Here is a 21,043-nt window from a genome sequence, read left to right on the forward strand (position 1 = left end):
GATTGCTCCGTCGCCGTCAATAATTCCGCTGGATTTTGCTTTTTTTTCAGCCAGATGTCAGGTTACCTTCCGCTTTCTTTGTGTTGGCGTTCTAAAACTCTGGTGGCTTCATGAGGACTATGGTTAACTGCTCCTCAGATCTCTGCAGGGTAAATCCAGACAGCTAGCTAGACTATCTGTCCAATCTGAGTTCTCTGTTGCACGACTAAAACTACTTTTGAACGTACACGTTCCACCAAAACAAGTTCCTTCCCGAGGCTATTTTGCAGCTGCACTGTGGCTTTTCCCGGTACTTAGCACGGCCCATGACCATTGTGACTGCTTTAATGAAATGCCAATAAACCAGAGCACATTTTTCTCCCATCCCAGAATTCTGTATGGACCCTCCTCCACAGCGGCGTAGAGGAGGGTCTGGCAAAGCGAGACCAAGGTTTTAATAATGTTAAGTAAAGTTACGTTTCTTCACTTTATTTCATCGGAGAATTTACCAAATGAAAAGGTTTTTCATTAGTCCTAATTGTGCAGCACTTCTCCTAAATGTTGCCTGTAAAGTCAGCACAGTGACACATTCTGGGCACAGCATTAACTTCAAGAGGCAACACTTTTCAATAGACAGCATACTGAGTTACTGCAATCCGAGATGTAACCAGAGTAAACTGTTGTTACGGCCAAATTGCTCATACCCTCAACCAAAACAGACTTTTTATAGTGGACAGATTTAGTCCTAGTTTATACACTGTGCTGCTCTGAGAGGCCAGTAGGTTTTATATTTGATGCTTGTTGGCATGAAAAAGACGTTAAAGGGTCAATTGTGTGTGTGTGTGTGTGTGTGTGTGTGTGTGTGTGTGTGTGTGTGTTTGTTTTCTGGCTGGCTTGCTTTAACTTGACCGTGTTTCAGGATAAGGAGATCCGGGGAGTCTTCCTGTGGCTGTTCGCTCGACTCTTCCAGGGCTATCGCTGGTGTTTACACATCATCCGCATTCACCCAGAACCAGTGATCCGCTTCCACAAGGTCTGTACTGAATACTGCACATGATCACAGCTCTGACCAATCATCTGTGTTCTTAAGAGGAGGAATGAAGAGTCTTCAAAGGGAGGCCAGTGTGCGAATGAGAATAGCAGCTGATTAGCGTGACGTGTGTTTCCACAGGCTGCCTTCCTGGGTCAGAGGTCGCTGACGGAGGACGACTTCCTCATGAAGGTGTTGGACGGCATGGCGTTTGCAGGCTTCGTGTCAGAGCGGGGGCCTCCTTACAGAGCCACCGACCTGTTTGATGACGTGAGTCTGTCAGCACAGCTAGACTAAGGCCACATCTACACCACTACATTTTCATTTTTAAGCAGCGTTTTGAGACAAAAACCAATCTCTGTCTACACAAGAGTGTTTAGCTCCCTAGCAGAACTAATCTCCGTCCATGTTAACACGTCTGACGACACATATCACATGACCATTGGCATACACTAGGCATGCGCGTGCCGGTGTAAACAGGAAGCAGATTGTCTGACGTTACTCTGCGGTTCAAACTCATGCATGTGTAATATAAAGTAAATTCTTTGAAGAAAGAACAACAACGGTGAAAAGTAAGAGCAGGGATTTATTTTCTTGGAGCGACGACGAGGTGGAACTGTTACTGAAGGGTATGTAAGCCTACCTAACAGATAAGATGTTGTTTTGTTGTTTCCAAAGGTCTCTGTTTGTGCCCGTCCAGACTGCAAAGCAACCCCAGAGTTTTCAAACCAAAACGGGGGCAGCCCTGTTTCTAGATGTCTCCGTTTTAGGGGCTCGGAAACGCTGGAGTACTGTGGACGCCAGACGTAAACGTAGCAAAAGATATTAGTTTTTAAATCAAAACGTAGCAGTGTAGATGTAGCCTTTGTGTTGTGTGTCACTGTGCTGCTGAACACACGTGGCTCAGATATGAAAGGTAGTTGCTGACATTTGAGGTAAGCTAACTTCTTTTGTCCCGTTTCCACAGCTGGTGGCCAATCACGTGGAGCGGATACGACAAGAGGAAGCCTGTCCACACAAAGTCCTGAACCACGTCAAGGAACTGGCTGAGCTGCTCTTCAAAAATGTATATTTTTAATATAATTGACAACAAATAGCATTTCTTAAAGACTACCTATTACTTACCCTTTATCCTGCTGGTTTCCTGTTAGTCCTGCTGTGTCTCTTTCTTCCCACCAGTTTCCTCTTGTGAGACTCTCCTCTCCGTCACTTTTTTTGACCCAGCATATCTCTTCACTCTCCATTTTTCTTTTTCTCTCCCTGTCTCTAATAACTAATAGTATGAGACATGTCCTTTTCTCTTCAGGCTCTGTTTTTGTTCAGTCGCTTCTTTGTTTTCCTTATCTTGTCCCTTCTTTATTCCCTCTCTGTCTCCTCCCCCCCTCTAGGAGAATCCGTACCCCGCTGTGGCCATGCACAAAGTCCAGCGGCCGTCAGAAAACAACCAGAGCGGCGTAAACAATCCGACGCCGTTCCCTGTGCTGGACGATGTCGCTGTGCAGCTCTTCATCGACCACGCTGCCGCCAAGCTCAAGACTGCACCTCCTGTGGTCAAGGCGGAGCTCAAGGGCATGGTGCCATCTGGGCCCCCGCTGGGTGAGCTGGGGAGGGGACTGACACTGGACTCAGATGAAAATGTCTGGGTCATTTGAAATCAGAAGCGTGCAGTTGTAAAGTAGAAAATGTGTAGCTGTGATGTTTAACCCTCTGAGGACAAAAGACACGCTGGCGAGTCCAAGCGATGATTGACAACAGTCCTATTCAAAAACCGGTATTACAAAATGTCATTTTAGACATTTATTTACTATTTTATCCATATATTACGTTACTTTTGTGAACTCAAGACTTTGTAAACTCTTTTCAAACACCAAAACAATTGAGTTTAGGTTTGTTTTCACAAGAGATTTGAGAAATTTCAAAAAGCAGACATCAACTTCTTAGCTTTAGGGCCACATTATCTCTTTACACATTGCTCTGGAACGAATTTGGGCGTCATTATACAGAAAGCTGAGTTTGTTGAAACACATGGGTATCAGGTTATATGCAAATATACTTCAAATGTAAAAAGCAATGTAAAAATGCACTTAGACCTCAGATGGTTAAAAAGCCACGTGGTGTTGGTTAGAGCGAAGGTGGTGAACACTTGCCAGAAGTTTGTTGTAAGGCAGCGGGCAACACCAAGTTGAATATATCTTTCACTTTCAACTCAAACTTCCTGTGTGAACAGTCTGTCTCACAGTGTGTGTTTAATGGGGTCGAGGTGATGAATGACTGTGACTGTGATGAGTGTCTGATCACTTCTCCCATGTCTCCACAGGAGACACCGTGGACAGGAACGGCATCGTGATGGCCAACAGCGCCCGCAGGCTGGAGGTGGTCAGGAACTGCATCACGTACATCTTCGAGAACAAGATGCTGGAGGCCAAGAAGGTAAGGGTGACTCCTCCCTGCATGACCAGACTGACGGGACACATACACAAAACATACCTACTTCGCAGAACCAAAACACCTCAAAGTTAATTTTAGCTTTTAGTAGGGATGTCCTGATCACAGTATCGGATCAGAGCCGATTTTGGCATTTTTTTAACTGATCGGGGATCGGCATTTATCCTGATTACCTTACTCCGATCATGTACATCAGCTTGTAGTGATCAACGCCTTTAATTACACATGCCCTGCGCCACAGACACACCGCCAGACTGCCTGGATGCCGGCACTTTCAAACCAAGATGGCGCGGCCACTCACCACTGTCCGTCCAGAGAATGTCTCGTAGCTTGCCAGCCCTTGGCAACAAGTAAAAAAAGTCTTTCTTAGTCTCCCGTTTTTTACATAAGCGGATTACTCCTATCCTCCACACTTCTTCTGTCATTCCACCAGCAAACCACGCATATATGCTGTTATTCCTGACAGCACATGAAGGCATCACTTGAAGGCAGCGAAGAAAAAGAAAAGAGATGAAGCGAGAGTTGAAGCGACTTTGCTTTGTTGTTACCAGACACAGTCACCTGTTTGTTACACAAACTCTTCAGCAGTTCATTGCTTGTGTTTCGTTTTTTTCCCTTCATCACTTTTTTGTGGAAGCGATAGCCAGTGATGTTTCCTGTTTACGGTAATGTTAACGGGACTCGCACGCAGCGACACGGACAGACGAGTCTGATTAACGGTTACGTGATTGTCGACCGCAGGTTGACGTTGGGTTGCTTTTCTCCAAAAGTTGAATCAGACTTAACTTTTTGCCGGACGGTCTGATGAGTGACGACAGACGCAGTGTTTGGGAATGAATGCTCAGCCAGCCGGTGCCTGGAGCATTGGCATTATGAACGGTCGTACTATCTTTACCTTTATCAAATTGCCTGAAAACGACACCAGGCTGATCCAGTATAACTGTACAGACCGCTACACACATCAGACTGCTAGCTTGTAACTCAGCATTTCTTTGATCTTGGCTGAGATGGACGACATAGCGCTGCATTACTGTAATTAGCCTGCAGCTAGTGGCATAATACCAACAAAACACCATAGTAAATTTCAGCCTGCGTGCACGTTTTTTTTTGTTTTTTTTTTAAACATGAATATTCGAATCCCAAAATAAAAAAATCGAATACCTACCCATCTAATATTCAAATATTCAGATCCAGCCCTACTGGCTTCTATTGTCTTTTCCCTCAAGAATTGACTCTGTTTATTTTGAAATGTGTATTTTCCCTGCGTGATTCAGCTGTTGTTGTCATCTCCTCTGTCCAGTTAATGCCAGCTGTACTGCGGGCACTCAAGGGTCGGGCAGCCCGGATTTGTTTGACCCAGGAGCTCAATCAGCACGTCCTGCAGAACCGAGCTGTGCTGGATGACCAGCAGTTTGACTACATTGTCCGAATGATGAACTGCACCTTACAGGTAAGCCAGCAAATACTAGAATATCACTCAAATATACGCTACCGGTCAAAAGTTTGGGGTCACTTAGAAATTTCCATTCCTCTCCATTCCAGACAGAATACCAGCTGAGATCAGTTGCATTGTTTTTTTAATCAGGGCAGCAGTTTTCAGATTACATTATGTGTTTACATAATTGCAAAAGGGTTCTCCACTGTTGTAGGAAGAAGTGGCTGATCTTTAATGCAATATCTACATTGCCCATTATCAGCAACCATTCATCCAGTGTTCCAAAGGCCCATTGTGTTTACTAATCTGATATCATTTTAAAAGGCTAACTGAGAAAACATTGGAGAACCCTTTTGCAATTATGTAAGCACATAATGTAATCTGAAAACTGCTGCCCTGGTTAAAAAAAACAATGCAACTGATCTCAGCTGGTATTCTGTTTATAATGGAGTGGAATGGACATTTCTAAGTGACCCCAAACTTTTGACCGGTAGTGTGTGGTATAGCGAATAAAACGAGGCCAAATCCTAGTTTCCTCCTGGTTTCTATAATGTGAATATAGATCTTAAAAGTTCGTCTGTAGTGGTCCCAGTCATATTTGTTTGTTGTGTACTGAAGTAGCACATCTCATGACAAAGTAAAGATATGTTTGAGACAAATAATTGAGGACAGCTCTTTTAATGTAATCATGCTATTTTCAAGTATTTGTTGTTCTGGATTGAGGGCCGTCCGCACCAAGAACGATAACTACAAATATTTAGTTACAAAAATTGTTCTAAGTCGGCTGGGTCAGTGGTGTGGCGTGATCTCTTCCACTCGGCGGGGCTACCATTCCTTGGCTCTGTGTGTTTTTGTTTTTTTGTATTTTTGAACATTAGTACTTTGAAAGTATTTCTCATGTCACAGAAACCACTGAGAGTGAATGTTGTGTTTTGGATGTACTTGTCATACTGTCAGTGATGTGTCAGTGTTTTTGTTTCGGTGCTCTGCTCAGATGGGACACCCGCCCGCCTGCTCTCATCCCCGGCTCCCTGGAGCTCAGTGCGCCGCCGCTGCCTGGCAAAGGCGGCGGTATCGGCGTCCCCAGGGACCGCTGGTAGACAACAACCTTATATTTATTTGGTTCATAAAATGTACCTGAATTCACGAAAATGTGTGATATTACTACAGGCATCACTGTGACCTTAACGTCGCAACCACAGACTGTAAAAGTAAGGTTGCAGTGTCTGCTGTGACAGTGTATTATGTATTATTATCAGCCGGAGCCTGCAGTGCGTCCTTGACGCCACTGTTTAAATATTGGTCTTGATTTGAGCATTTATTCTAAGACACACTGAAACCAACACTGTACATTTGCTGCCACCTCACAACTTCACTGTTTATTTCTTCCCCGCTCTCTTCGGTGCACCGATGTTAGTGTCTCCGCCGGAAACCGAAGTTCCACTGGCATCGTTTCCATCGTACTTTCATGGCGTTTTTCCATTACATGGTACCTGCTCGACTCGCCTCGACTCTATTCTACTCGCCTCGCCTCACTGTGCGTCCGTTTTCCATCGCCTCAGCATGGCTGGTCGTCATAGCGGCGCCGCAGTAAACTGCCGTGGCGTAACGCGACACACACACAGAACGTGGAAGGTGTGTGTTGTTGCCAGAAGACACATTTAGTTTCAAAAGAAGCTGGAGGCAGCAAAAAAAACAAAACATAGCTGGCTAAACTATTTAAAAATGGCGGGTTTATTCAGGACACCCCCGTCTGTCGCTTTCACGTCACCTTTTCGGCTCGCCTCAGCTCGCTGGGAACCTCGACTGAGGAGGTACTAAAAAAAGTACCTGTTAGCAGGTACCAGCTACTTTTTTTCGTAATGGAAAACCCAAAAAGGCGAGTAGAGGCGAGTCGAGCAGGTACCACGTCATGGAAAAGCACCATCAGATGTTTCTATTTCATAGTAGGGCTGTCAAAATGAACATAATAATAATAACCAGTTAACGCATATTCCTTTCAACGCCACGATTTCTTTGATGCTCGATTAACGCACGTACGTTCCGTGATTTGGGCCTCGGTCCCCTCCGTAGTTTGGGAAATCAGGAAGCGATGCAGCAGTAACGTTGATCTTTGTTGTGGATGGCTAGCAGAAATAAAGCTCCTTTAGCAGAGTTTCTGGATAAAGAAAAGGATCTTTTGAATGGCAAGTTGAGTTTCAAAGCCCTTCCAGATGGTTCTCTCCACAAGACTAAAGTTATTAGCATGTACTGTCAATGTGAACTGAGTTACCACAGGGAGTACATCCAGTCTCAAATACCACATGCTGGCCAAGCATACCCCCCCCCTCCGCCTTGCAAAAGACACACCACGCTGGATAAAATGTCATGTAGTCATATCTGTTGTGGCTTGATGGGCTTGGGTTTGCCATATTTTACTTTCAGCATATTTTTTGAGCATACAGTATTAATGTTGTTCCGGAGAATATTCTAGACAGTATTAGTCATTGTTTTGGATTGTTGCGATAATAATAAACATTTGCATAAAGCAGGCATATTTGTCGGCTCACATACATAAGCATTAAAAACATTGAAACAACAGCACATATAGAAGAGATAAAAAATGTGTGATTAATCGCGAGTTACTAAAGACAATCATGCGCAATCGCGATTAAATATTTAAATCGCTTGACAGCCCTATGTTTTTTTTTTTAAGATTATTTTTTTGGGGGGCATTTTAGGCCTTTATTTTCACAGGACAGATGAAGACATGAAAGAGGAGGAGGGGGAACGACATGCAGCAAAGAGCCGCAGGTCGCGTCGAGGATTAAACCTCTATATATGTGCGCCTGCTCTACCAGCTGAGCTCACCCGGCCACACATTGACAGCCCTATATTTTCATAATGTGTAGGCCTACTCCTTTTTGTTATTTGAGCAGTTTATCTTTCACCGGACGCTGATGTGCTGCCCGCTTTCTGATCAGAGGTCTCAGAGGATCTCATTACCATTCATCCTAGCATGGCTGAACACACTAGGACAACAAAATGACTTTATCTTTTTGATTATGATGCCAAAGGAGAAGTCCTTTAGAAGCTCTACGAGTATCAGATTTTAAGATATGTGCTGTTTAAAGATACAGTGTAAAGAGGACAAAATTGAAAGCGGATACAATAAATAGTTCAATAGTTAGCCTCAGATGAAGTATATTTTTTTTATAAAGTTGTGTTTTATGGTTCACAAGTTGTCACATCATTGGTTGCTTATCTGTTTCTGTTCAGGACTGCTCGCATATAGATGAACATGGTATTGCAGCTGCCCTCCTTCCACTGGTCACAGCCTTCTGCAGAGTAAGTTCCTAACCCGCATCGCCAAAGTCCTTCCACATGGCCCACATTCAGCCTTAGCCACAGCTAAGAAACCCATGAAGTCAGTAGAGATCCAGCGTGCCCTCTTGGTTTTAACAATTGAATGAGTGAGGGGATTTTGAGATCGTGGGATGGCTGAACATGAATACTCTAGTATAGTTCTGAGTGTTGAGACATGTCAAGTGGCTCGTCTCCCTCATAAACTTCTCTTCCTGTGTGTGTGTGTGTGTGTGTGTGACAGAAAATGGGCGCGGGCATCACTCAGTTTGCCTACAGCTGCGTCCAGGAGCACATGGTGTGGACCACGATGCAATTCTGGGAGGCCATGTTCTACAGCGACGTTCAGAGCCACATCCGAGCTCTGTACCTGGAGACAGAAGAGGGAGAGCAGCACAACAACTCTGTGAGCACCTACGCTCCACTCAATATGCTACTACGGCTGAACGATTTGGAGAACAAAATCTAATGGCCATTTTTCTGCCAGATACTGAGATTCCGATTCGATTTTGCGTTTTTTTTTTTTATTTATTTTTTAGTTTAGTTCAGTTTCAATATTCACTGTGTCATGGAGCATTATAACATGATACACCATCCAAACTGCTATATATATATTTATATATATATATATATATATATATATATATATATATATATATATATATATATATATATATATATATAACTTATGCAAGGATGAGAACATGGATATGAATTGCCAGCAAGTGCAAGTGTTTTGCGTGATGAAGTGTGGGACATTGAACAGTCAAACACAGACTATTTATCACAAAAGCTAAAGTTATAATAATAAACAATTCCAATAAATAAAAATATCAGTACTTTCCTGACAGACATATAATTTATTTTATTGACAAGAGCGCAGGAAAATGTCCAGCCCATGGGCACTGAGCTTTAAATAGAAAAGAAGGCATGGTACTGCTGTATGGTTGCATCCCTATACCAGAGTGAACAAAGAAATGATGATTGATGGTCTTGAACATTGTTCAAAACTTTTGGTGATTTTCTTTTCAAGCAATCTGCCACCACAGCTGGTAGACTAATGAGTCCGTGTGCCAGCCTGCTGAGCCGAGTGCCACTTTGGCCTCGAGATGATTAATGGTTGACGGACCTCGTGTGATTTGTTGTCAGGAGCAGCCGGACGGGTCAGGCAGTCGGAGGGAGATCAGCGCCCTGGAGCTGGCGTCGGAGCAGAGCCGCCTGTGGCCGACGCTCAGCAAGGAGCTGCAGACGGAGCGCGTGCAGAAGGAGGAGAGCACGGTGTTCAGCCAGGCCATCCACTACGCCAACAGGATGAGCTACCTGCTGCTGCCGCTGGACACCAGCAAGAACCGGCTGCTGAGGAGCTCCGGCCTGGGCGACGTGGAAAGCGTCAGCAACAGCTACGTCACAAACAGGTACCAGCCAGCGGTCAGCCTTGATGGGGGTCGGGAGTGAAAACTTAAAAATAACTGCTCTGTGGCTGGCTCTTAAGGGTCACCTTCCCACAAGGGCTGGGCAATATAGTTATTATCACTATAACATATAACCAGGGTGCGATTGGTGAAAAAAGCAGAGGGGGGAGATGTTTTTTGATCATACACAACAACACAGAACATGCAAGAATTAAATCCTCCTTTCAATTCCATAGATATAGAGCCACTCGGCCAGCCATGCCAAAACACTTCAATATGAACTTCAATATCCTATGGAAAATAATCTCAAAATGACATAGCACAACATGGTGTCAACATAACACAGAGCGCTTTCTAGCCGGAGAGCGGAGTTCACCTCGCAGCAAAAAACAAAAAACTTTTTTCCAGGAAACACTTGTTTGTTCCTCGGGAGTGTTTTAACCACAATCTTTTTCCTAAACTAAACTAAACGTTTTGGTGCCTAAACTTAACCGTCATCGCCGTATGACGCTCACATTATCTGGCTAAACTCCACTACCATGGACCCTGAAAGCACCGTCATCTGGTGGTGCCTGTAGCCGGCTCACAGTCACCTGTTGGCGGCTAAACAACTGGCGCTGGTACTTCTATTTTAGGTATATACTGGTCTATTGGTGAAGTAGCATTGATCACTTTGAGGGGGGGGGGGGGGATACATTTTGTCCACACCAAGTATAATATGAGCACTTTAACATTCATAAAGATGAACCTTTATTTTAAAATCCCCAAATCATTGGGCGAACTCATCCTGATGAGTGAGTGATAAAGGATATCTCCTGCCTCTCAAAACTGACATCATTTATTTCCGATCTGCTATCAGCAATTTGTTAAGTGAATATCATTTCATCCAATATTCATTTTTCATTGCAGATAGAAATAAAAATAAAAAAAAAAGTTGTTTTTTTTCTAAAGCTGGTCGTTTATAATTTAGAAACATAAATGGTTAAAGCCGTTCTTTTTGTCTTGCAGTATTGCAGGCAGCATGGCGGAGAGCTACGACACAGAGAGCGGCTTCGAAGACGCCGAGAGCTCCGACGTGGCTAACTCGGTGGTGCGCTTCATTAACCGCTTCGTAGACAAAGTGTGTAACGAGAGCGGCGTGACCAACGAGCACCTGAAGGCTCTCCACACCATGATCCCAGGTACGGAGCCACCGAGACCTGCCACACTCACTGATCTCTCTTTGTACCGCAGAAGAGCATCACAACCAAACGTCATGGCAACATGTGTCACTTTATCGCTATGCTTTCTGTCCGCCTCTTTGCAGATATTGTTCAGATGCACATCGAGACGTTAGACGCAGTCCACCGGGAGAGTAAGAGACTGCCTCCGATCCAAAAGGTAACCAATTCCTATTTTTACATTCCACTGGACAAAGGCCATGCAGAGCCCCCGCCAGCCACGCCCACTCCCCTCTCCACCAATCCCTACAGCTCAGGCTCACAGTGTCACAGCAGGTACGTCTGTCCGCCAGAGACAGAACTGTGTGACTCACAGCACGCCTAAGCAGTGCATGCCTGGTGATTGCGCTCCCTTGTTGTGCCGTTTGGTCTCAGAGGCCCAGGTGGAGCTCAGCCTGGCTGCTGTAGCTCCCCGAGGCCCTGCAGAGTCGAGTGCCTTCAGTCTGAAGGGTGCTGTTGGTCCTGCGTGCAGTGTGTTGGAGAGGGACGCTGGCTTAATGTGACATGTTTTGTCAAATGAACTAAACTAAACATGTTGCTGCTCGTTCCACAATGTCCCGTCAAAATGTTCTCTTGTAGCGTGCAAGTTCATGTCGTGAGCTGGCATGCTCAGTGCAGCTAGTGGATATGAGATTGAGGGCTGAGCAGAAACATTTGTGTGAAATTTACAGCTATTCAAGTCTCAGCAGTTAAATGCCCACAGAGGAAGCTCTGCCCTTTTTCTGCCATGTGGTTGCCAGCTGCAGTGGCAGTGACAGACGTGTGTGGCAGTAGGTGTTGTGTAACAGATTAGGAAGCGGGTTGCTAAAGTTGTAATTCATTTCCTATCAGAGGTGGAGTTCCTTAGGAAGCTCCCCGGGGCCTCACTGGGGGACAGGAAGTGATGTAAAGGGGGCAGAGGACAAAGCCAGCATCATATTTCATACTGTTGGTATTCAGAAAAACTCAGCAGCCCACACAGCCCTGTAGTCAAACTTTGGATCCTCAGGGACTGTTCAAAACAACACAGTCCTTATTTTTTATTTTTTTAAATATGGAATGAACATCCCATTGCATAAACACACCCAAATCAATATTATTATACTTTTATTTCTGTGTATTTATCTTTTATAGTTTCTATCATCATCTCTGCCAAGATCCCACCAATCCAGAACATGTTGTGTGTTATGCAACAATCATTTCAGTATTAACCTCTGTCTTTTTTTGTTGTTGTTGGTCTAAACTTCCCAAACAGTGCAGGTCAGCCAGCCAGTAACCTCAGCATGCTTGTGATTCGCATGACATTTTGATTTTGTGTCATTGTGATTGTGATTGTTTGGTCATGAAATGTATATACAGCATACATGTAGGGATGCACGATTACTGGTGTTTTCTCGTATATTACAGTTGTAGGTGCCACGTCTAATTAGTGCTGCATGTTGCCATTTCATAAATGGATAATGGTAACGAGTGTTGTCTGCAAACTTTCAGCATCGCTTTAGTGTAGAATTATTCAGTCGTATAATCCTTTCTGAGCCCAAATAACTTAACAGGGTTCCCACTGGAACATCATGCAGTTTGGAGCAGCCTTTTTGGTATGTGACCCATACATTTAAAGCTGTGACTACTTGGGACCCCTCATCCCAGGCTGCAAGGGGTTGTGTGAAGTTTAGAGTGATTTTCTCTTTTTTTTAAAGACAGTTTTATCTGAATAATTCCAAAGGCCCAAAGGGGTAAAACTATATAATATAACTTGTTTACTACTTCTCGTGACCCCTTAGATTCATCTCAACACCCTTAGGGGGTTCTGGAACCACGGCCTTAGAGGGATTTGTTTCTTAAATAAACATTTTCAGGGTCATTTTAGTGTACAGTGTGTCCCCTAGGTTGACTGCTAAACCCCACACCAAATTCCATTCTTAAACGTAACCCTTCCAAGTTTCTTTTCTTTAAAGCTTCTTTAACTATTTGAAGGAACTTTAGACTATGAAATTATTATATATATCAGTAACTTCCAAATTCACAGGAATCTCTGTTCACATCGTTGTAAATTAGATCCACCGCACAGCACTTACTTAAAACACAGAATCCTTCGGCATGTTAGCGTGTTGTTTACTACCGAGCCTGTTAACCGGTCTCTCCTTCGCTCTTGTGTGTGCAGTGTGTTTCCTGCGCCGCTCTCGTGGTCAGTGTAGCAGTTTGAGTCGAGTATAGACGCGCTCTGCAGCAGATGTGTTGCGCCGCGTCCGTGGCCATGTATTTTGGCCGTACCCGCACTCGGTAAAACAGGAGAGCAGTGGTGTGCTGCTGCAGAATGAATATCGGGGAAACACTGGTGTATCGTTGTGCAGCCTTATTATCCTGCTAGACTGAAATGTCTATGCAGGGTTCGCACTGAAATATCAGGCGATGCAGACGGTCATTACAGTTAGAGATCCTGATGGATTCTATGGCAAATTGGCAGCTTCGCAGAAATTATTTTACAAATATTTTTAATTTATGGTACATTTTTCTGGAAATCAGGCTGTTGGTGTGGCAATATTTAGCTAAAAGTCTTTATGAATTTTAAAAATGTTGTCCTTAATCTCCCTCCTCTCTTTCTGTCTGTGTGCAGCCCAAGCTGCTGAGGCCGACGCTGTTGCCCGGGGAGGAGCTGGTGATGGACGGCATGCGGGTCCACCTGATCCCCGACGGCCGCGAGGAGGCCACGGGGCTGATGGGAGGTCCGCCTCTGCTCCCTGCTGAGGGCGCCATCTTCCTCACCAACTACCGGCTCATCTTCAAGGGCACGCCCAATGACCCACTGGGTGAGAGATGATGCACACACTCGCACTAACACACAGACACACACACACACATAGTGGCACTATCTTTGTGGGGACGACCCGTCATTGACATAATGCATTCCCTAGCCCCTTACCCTAACCTTAACCATCACAACTAAATGCCTAACCTTAACCCTTACCCTCACCCTAACCATAACCTAATTCTAACCCTAATCCTAAAACCAAGTCCTAACCCTCAAACAGCCCTTTAAACAAGAATACACACACACACACACACACACACACACACACACACACACAAACAATCTCCAAGTCTCCAAATAGGGAATAGATTGGCTAAAGCCTGAAAACAGAGCCAAGAGGAGGTGCAGAAGTCTAGTTTTCTTTGTAAACACTTGAACTACAAATTGCTGAAAGGTTATTATGGAATTTTTGCCCAACGATGCCAAAAATGAACTGGCTACCACAGCTTTATAAGGAATTGTTGCTGAAATAATAATTTCAGAAAATTTGAGTAAACACATTTTTATGATTATTATCCACTCATATGATTAATGAAAAGCAAAGCTACAGTGATTGAGACATTAACAAGGCTGGTCACACACACACACACACACACGCGCACACACACATACACATGCACACAAGCGGGTCTGTGGGTCCTCTAAACCCTGCTCTTTGTTTGTGTCTTCCTCCTGCAGTGGGGGAGCAGGTGGTGACTCGCTCCTTCCCCATTGCCTCTCTGACTAAGGAGAAGAGGATCTCAGTCACTATACCAATGGATCAGTTTGTCCAGGAGGGGCTACAGCTGCGCTCCTGCACCTTCCAGGTACTCTTTATCTGTACTGTACTCTTAACACCGTGGCATGCATGGAGACGTTTATGTACGGAGACGCTTATGAACGGAGAGGTTTATGCTCAACACATTGTTCGTTGCAGTATTCTCCGAAACACCAGGGGACGTACAAACAAAATAATCTGTGAATAAGCAAGAAGTAGAAGGGAGAAGAAGAGAGCGGTCAAGGAAAGGAAAGCAGGCTGCCTGGCAACAGTAGTAAAGACATGATAAACACCGACGTACCGGCCAAACATTGCATTTACCTACTCTAATCATTAACGTGCGTCTCCAAATCAAAACCACTGTCTGTCTGTAACGCTCTTTCCATGAAGCCGTTGTTTTTGGCTTTGACAAAGCGACCCCTCATGTTTTTCCACACTCTTCAGCAAAATGTTTTTTCTTATCCCAGTGTGGTATCTCTCTCTGACCACATAGTCAAGACTGTGGTCTGTACATGAAGAACCATACAGATGTTTGTACAGGTGAGGCTGTTCGGCCTGTCTTCCCAGCAGGTCATTTTGAGCTGAAAGCGCAGCGCGCGCCGAGTTATAAAAGTTCAGAGGTGCACGACCACGCGCTGCGACAACTTGCGGAGCCCTCGTGCCGGGAACACCGCGGCTGCCATAAACCTAGCTTTGCGTTTTCAACTCCTTTAGCAAATATCCCGTTCTTTTCTTTGCTTACTGTACTGATTTCACTGTTTCTCTGTCTGTCTGTAGCTGATGAAGATTGCGTTTGACGAGGAGGTCGCATCAGACCTGGCTGAGGTTTTCAGGAAGCACATGCACAAGCTGCGCTATCCTCAGCACGTCCAGGGCACCTTCGCCTTCACTGTGGGTCAGTGCGGGAAGATGGTGGTGGAGCACAAGACCAAGGACAAGAACCAGTCACTCAGGTAAGGAACCACCCATGCAGAATGAATGTATTTGTCAGTACATAAAATGTTTATTGTGAGAAATACATATTTTAAATTGAAGATTTTAATGACATTAGTCTGAGGGATTTTAGCTGAGAGACATAAGATCAAAACTGCCACAGCATCAAAGGGTCATGTTTTCCATACAAATGGTCAGAAGACAGCGACTTGTGGACTTATTTGAGGAAAAACAAAGGAAATCTGAAGACACAGAGACACAGCGACAGGCTGTTAAATCCCCCGCAGCACCCTGTGAGTCAAGCACAGCGTGTTCATTACCGTACAGTAACTCACCAGGTGACACAGATGATGCTTCACTTCTGTACCCCAGCTGTTGCATTTACACCTCGAGCTCAAGAATGCTCCGCCCGTATTTCACCAGGCTAAGGGCCCGTTGCGCGGTGGCGGGAGTGTCACTTAAACAGCCCGTTTGTGTGACGTCCTGTTGTGTTCTTTAACCCCCAAATGTAGCACAAGTAGACTTTATATGTCACAGTTACCGTCTTGCGTCAGATCCTTTATAGATCTTGACATTTCCGACCACACTTGAAGGCAGCTTCGTTTCACGGAGAAAGAGAGAAAGAAAAGAGCTGGGGTGACTGTGCTTTGTTGTTGCTTTGTTTAAAACTTTGTTGTGGCAGTGATAGAGCCACGGATGTTTCCTGTTTCCTGTACGGGACTCTCACACCGCCTCAAAGTGGACTGACAACTCTGATCGCCGGTTACATGGCTGACCGCCGCAGCGTGACGTCGGGTTGCGTTTCTCCAAATGTTGAATCCGTCTCAACTTATCGCCGCAGGCCACTGCTGTGTTTTTTGGCTTACCTCCCTGCGACCCCCACCGCTTAGCCACTTAGCTGGATACTTAGTCTAGAAAAAAGTTAAAGGCTTATTACATGCCGAGCCTCTGCTAAAAAGTGAAAAGGTTGTTACTCCGTCAGGGAACGGAGAACTGGGGAAAGATAAGAGATGACACCCTGTTGGCAGATCACATTGATGTGCAATTTGTGCAAAGTTTAAAACTAGCCTGACTACTGACTGTGGACTGCATTGCATTGTTAACAAACACTCAAGCAGCGGTTCAAGGCTCATTAAAGTCTATAAGATTGAGAGTACAAAAGAAGTCTGTCTTCAACACTATTCTTAGCCGATGTTACCGCAAACCTGCACAAAACACAAGCCACTTAAGTACATGTCTGTGTTTGTGGTTCCCCTGTGATTTGGCTGTATGAACCTAAACAATGTGTGCAAAACAAGGAAGGTTTTCCTGCAGGAGCAACTGCAGCTACAGAAACCGGGTCAGGAGATGCCTTTATTCTATTCCATGTTATCTGTTTCATCATGTGCGTGCATGTATCGTCACCTCTGTCACGCAAGAGTGTGAAAACATGCTCTCAGGTCTGCAGGGAGTGAGTGCAAAGTAGCTTTTTTTTTTTTTTTTTTTTTTTTATTCCCGACTGGCTGCATCTAGTCACATTTATCTCTGAGCTTTGGCTCCGTGTCATCCACATGATACTTTTCAGTTTAATCTTCTAGCGTCCCACTCTGCTTTAACTGCTGCAGGAGAACCGATTGGAGCTCTCAGAGCAACAACATGGAAGCAAGGTACTAAATTGTGTAGTACCGTACTAAAACAATGGTAATCTATTGAGTGGCTGGTAAAATTTGGCTCATGGTTGAAAAAGTTAATTTTGCACCCTCCATGGAAGAGTTTCATGAGTATCATGCATTGAGAAAAGATTGCTTTTTTATTATTATTTGAATCACTGTGACCTTATGAGTAATCTTCTGCTGACGTTATGTAGCCTCAGATTTGAATAATTCATCAGAGGAAAATGTGGCAGCCGTTTTATGGGCCCTGTTGTTTCCATCCTCCATTCAGACACATTACTTCAGACTGTTGCCGTGTGGCATGCTAAACCAGCGGCACACTCAGCTTATTGTCAGCTGGGGTTGGACACTGCTTTCAAATCTAAATGCGTGTGTGTGTGTGTGTGTGTGTGTGTGTGTGTGTGTGTGTGTGTGTGTGTGTGTGTGTGTGTGTGTGTGTGTGTGTGTGTGTGTGTGTGTGTGTGTGTGTGTGTGTGTGTGTGTGTGTGTGTGTGTGTGTGTGTGTGTGTGTAAAGACCCAACAGGAAGTAGATGTCAAGTGACTTTGAATGGGATATACTGTTGAAAAGAACAGTGATGTTCAACTTTCCCTTCTCTTTCTCCCCCCGTGTCTTTGTCAGGACACTTTCCAAAAACCTGGTGAAGAGTGCCAAGAGGACCATTGGCCGGCAGTATGTGACCAAGAAGAAGTATTCTCCCCCCACCTGGGAAAACAGGAGCAGCTTCCAGTCAGAGCTGGATGAGGATGAAATTTCGGGTAATCACTGTCAAATGCTCTTTTCAGGCCTCCTTAGAAAGTGTGTTCATTCTCTGTGTCTGGTGTCACTATGTCATTTTTAGGCATGCTAATTTAGAGGGTTTTTTTCTGACCGGTAGCCGACCCTTGTTAATGATTGCTAACCGTAAACCAACAAGCAGGATAGGAGTCCCAGTTCACCCGTCCAGGCTCAAACATACTTTCCGCGGATAGCTGCGGACTTGTAGCGGTCGTGCAGCCACAGTGTTCCGTGCATTGTCGTGGACACATGCAGCCACTTTCCTGGAACGGCGTGCCTGCCTGGCATACTCGGTGTGTAGGACCGCCGGTCCTCATCAGTATAGTGGCATGTGTCTGTGAGCGCCATCCAGCAGAGGTCCAGCAAGTTAACTAGTAGTTAGGAAATAGATTGTATAGCCTATTTTAATTTACAATGCAAAAAAAAAACCTTTTTAATAAGTTTCTTTTTTCAGACCTGTTTAACTGATTGTATTAATCGGTCAAAATTCTTATTGTCGGTTAATGGTTAACATTCCTAGTCATTTTACACACAAATGACATTTCCTTAAGGTACCCAGCTCCGCTGGAGACAACTACCACAGGTGTGTGAGCTGTGGAGCTGTTGTTAATGCCGTGAGTTGTCCCGTGTGCCTTCACAGTTTCAGAGGAAGTGGACCAGAGCTCCCTCACCCTCTCCTCCACCATGCGCTCATCCGACAGACAGACCATGAGCAACGTCGTGGAGCGCGCCTGTTGCCGCGACTACCAGCGCCTGGGTCTGGGCACGCTCAGTAACAGCCTGACGCGTTCTAAAAACGAGCCTTTCAGGATTTCCACCGTCAACCGCATGTACACCGTCTGCAGGAGGTGAGAGAGCACTGGAAGACAGCAGGCACGATGAGGGGTTAGAGGATGGAGTCATATATAGACAGAATCTCTTCAGTGCTTTATACAATGTGTGTGTCTGTGTGTCTGTGTGTCTGTGTCTGTCTGTCTCACAGCTACCCCGGCCTGCTGATTGTGCCTCAGAGTATCCCAGACACGACTATACAGAGAATCTGCCGCTGCTACCGGCAGAATCGCTTCCCCGTAGTTTGCTGGAGGAATTCCCGAACCAAGGCCGTCCTGCTGCGATCTGCAGGCCTCCACGCAAAGGGGGTGGTGGGCTTCTTCAAGTCCCCTAATGCCCCTGCTTCAGGTAAAAGACTCTATTCTATCTATTTTAGGCACCATGTTGATCATCATCATCATCAACATTGAACCTTTATATTACTAGGGAATGTTGCTGGTTATTTTTTTGGGGAATGCCCTGCTTTATACATATGTCCACTCATTTCCTCACCAGTCATTAAATGTGAGCTGCCTAGATAAACACTCGGAGCTCCTCCAGTGGAGGAGTCACCTTGTAGGAAGGAGGGCAGGGGTCACAGATTAAGAGGCAAGATGTATTTTTTGTCAAGCCCTTGTCAAAAAGATCTAGAGGAATCAATAAATCAGCCATTTAAAATACTTCAATTCAGTTCATTACAGGACAAACTGCAATCCTTTGCAGCTCGTACGCCAACAATAAAGAAGAGTTACCTGAAGCATAGAGGTTTGTTCTAGGGCTGGGTATCTGCACCGATTTCCTGAATCAATTCCGATTTATAAGGTCCCGGTTTGATTCAGTATTGATGCGATTATGGATATGTCAGTTACAATACCAATTTATCTTTGATATTGTACAAGGAACCCTCTAACCTAGCGGATTATTCAAAATATGAATGTTAAGAATTGACCCCAAAGCAGTTACAGTACATTCATGTATTTTTTATTTAACACAAACTCACTACAGCAGTCAATACAAGAGTGAAAAATGCAACTCTACAGGCTTTCCTGTCAGTGAGTTATGAGTTGTACAAAATTTAGTGCTTTCCGTAGTGCAGAGGGTGTGATGCAGAGACGGTATATACCCTATTATGAATCAATGTCGGATCATCTAAATGAAGATTGATTAGAATCAGAAAATGTTTTCTAGTTTGTTGATGTGTTGTCTGTTGTGTGCAGGGCCCTCCCAGGCCGACTCCACCAGCCTGGAGCAGGAGAAGTACCTGCAGGCCATCATCAGCTCCATGCCTTCTTACAGCGATAGCAGCGGCAGGAACACGCTCAGCGGCTTCACCTCCACACACATGAGCACCTCCGGTGGGTGGACACACACACACACACACTCTGACATGACATGTGACTGGGACTGTGGGCTCACTCAGCTGACGCTGCCTCCTGTCTACAGACTCCTCAGACAAGCTGAGGCAGCCCAAGATCGGTGCTCTGATGAAGCAGGTGATGGGCACCAGGGAGGATGTTCCCGGGACGTTCAGCAGAGGAGGTGAGACATGTCTGTGCGTCCCCACGGGGCTCCTGTAGTTTCTCTGTCAGTCTGTCGCAGTCCCGGTTTCAAAACAAAGTGTTTGCATTGTGTTTCAAGTCTTAAATTTGTTACTGAAACTGGGACTGGACCTGGAGGATGATGTATGAGTTACTGCATCTTTAGGATGTGTGTCTGTCTGTCTATTTGTGTGTGTGTGTGTGTGTGTGTGTGTGTGTGTGTGTGTCAGGGTTCCCTCGGGGTCCTAAAAGTATTAAAAAGTCTTAAATTTAATATTCAAAAAAATAAGGCCTTAGAAGTATTTAATTTGGTATACAAAGGTCTCACTTTTTTTTTTTCTTGTCTTTTCGTAGAATTAAATAAATGCCGCAGTGTCACAAATAAATATTTTGTGTGGGAAACATTTAAATTTCCTTGATTTCAGATTTTTTGTTTCAAAGCACAAGAGCTCTAAATGTGACAAATATTTGATTCATTTTTTGTTCTTAAGAGTACAAACACGCTTAACAAAAATGCTTTATTTAATTCAGGTAATGATGCTTGGTAAATACTTCTTTTCTTGGGCTTAAAATCCACACTGATTTTCCATTAAATGGCCGTGAAGTTGGCATTACATTTCATCCTAGGTGGTATTAAAAAGGTCTTTAAAAAATCTTAAATTTAACTTGAAGAATCCTGGGGGTACCCTGGTGTGTGAGGGAGTGAGTGAGTGAGTGAAACCATCCTCCATTGTGTGGCGTTGTTGGTTAACTAGCCATCTCTGTCGTTTGGCCTCAGCTCTGGGTCAAAGGGCGAAAGTCATCTCCCTCTCTCAGCCCAAAGTGTCTGGCAAGGCCAGGAACCCCTCTAGAGGTACAGTAGGCCCCGCCCCCCCCCCTCCAATCCTGTCTAACCAATCAGATCTCTCTTTAACAGTAGCGTCAGT

The 21,043-nt window shown here is 44.8% G+C and overlaps 1 protein-coding gene across 3 annotated transcripts in view; it reads left to right on the forward strand.

The window, feature by feature from the left end:
* The window catches only part of sbf1 (SET binding factor 1), a 92,889-nt gene that overhangs the window by 61,031 nt on the left and 10,815 nt on the right, over positions 1-21,043 (forward strand). For 2 of the 3 annotated variants that reach the window (XM_031306358.2, XM_031306360.2), the window contains 20 exons: positions 899-1,012; positions 1,151-1,279; positions 1,977-2,075; positions 2,398-2,605; positions 3,327-3,439; positions 4,755-4,904; positions 8,148-8,216; positions 8,476-8,637; positions 9,381-9,646; positions 10,652-10,824; positions 10,950-11,023; positions 13,457-13,649; positions 14,330-14,457; positions 15,186-15,361; positions 17,614-17,750; positions 18,410-18,617; positions 18,752-18,948; positions 19,797-19,934; positions 20,023-20,118; positions 20,896-20,970. In XM_031306358.2, the coding sequence (XP_031162218.1) occupies positions 899-1,012; positions 1,151-1,279; positions 1,977-2,075; positions 2,398-2,605; positions 3,327-3,439; positions 4,755-4,904; positions 8,148-8,216; positions 8,476-8,637; positions 9,381-9,646; positions 10,652-10,824; positions 10,950-11,023; positions 13,457-13,649; positions 14,330-14,457; positions 15,186-15,361; positions 17,614-17,750; positions 18,410-18,617; positions 18,752-18,948; positions 19,797-19,934; positions 20,023-20,118; positions 20,896-20,970 (2,905 nt within the window). Of the gene's footprint in view, positions 1-898; positions 1,013-1,150; positions 1,280-1,976; positions 2,076-2,397; positions 2,606-3,326; positions 3,440-4,754; positions 4,905-5,883; positions 5,986-8,147; positions 8,217-8,475; positions 8,638-9,380; positions 9,647-10,651; positions 10,825-10,949; positions 11,024-13,456; positions 13,650-14,329; positions 14,458-15,185; positions 15,362-17,613; positions 17,751-18,409; positions 18,618-18,751; positions 18,949-19,796; positions 19,935-20,022; positions 20,119-20,895; positions 20,971-21,043 lie in introns of all 3 variants that reach the window. The other variant, XM_031306355.2, reaches the window with a different exon arrangement.

This window comes from Sander lucioperca, chromosome 20 (assembly GCF_008315115.2).
Source record: "Sander lucioperca isolate FBNREF2018 chromosome 20, SLUC_FBN_1.2, whole genome shotgun sequence".
NCBI classification, from domain to species: Eukaryota; Metazoa; Chordata; class Actinopteri; order Perciformes; family Percidae; genus Sander; species Sander lucioperca.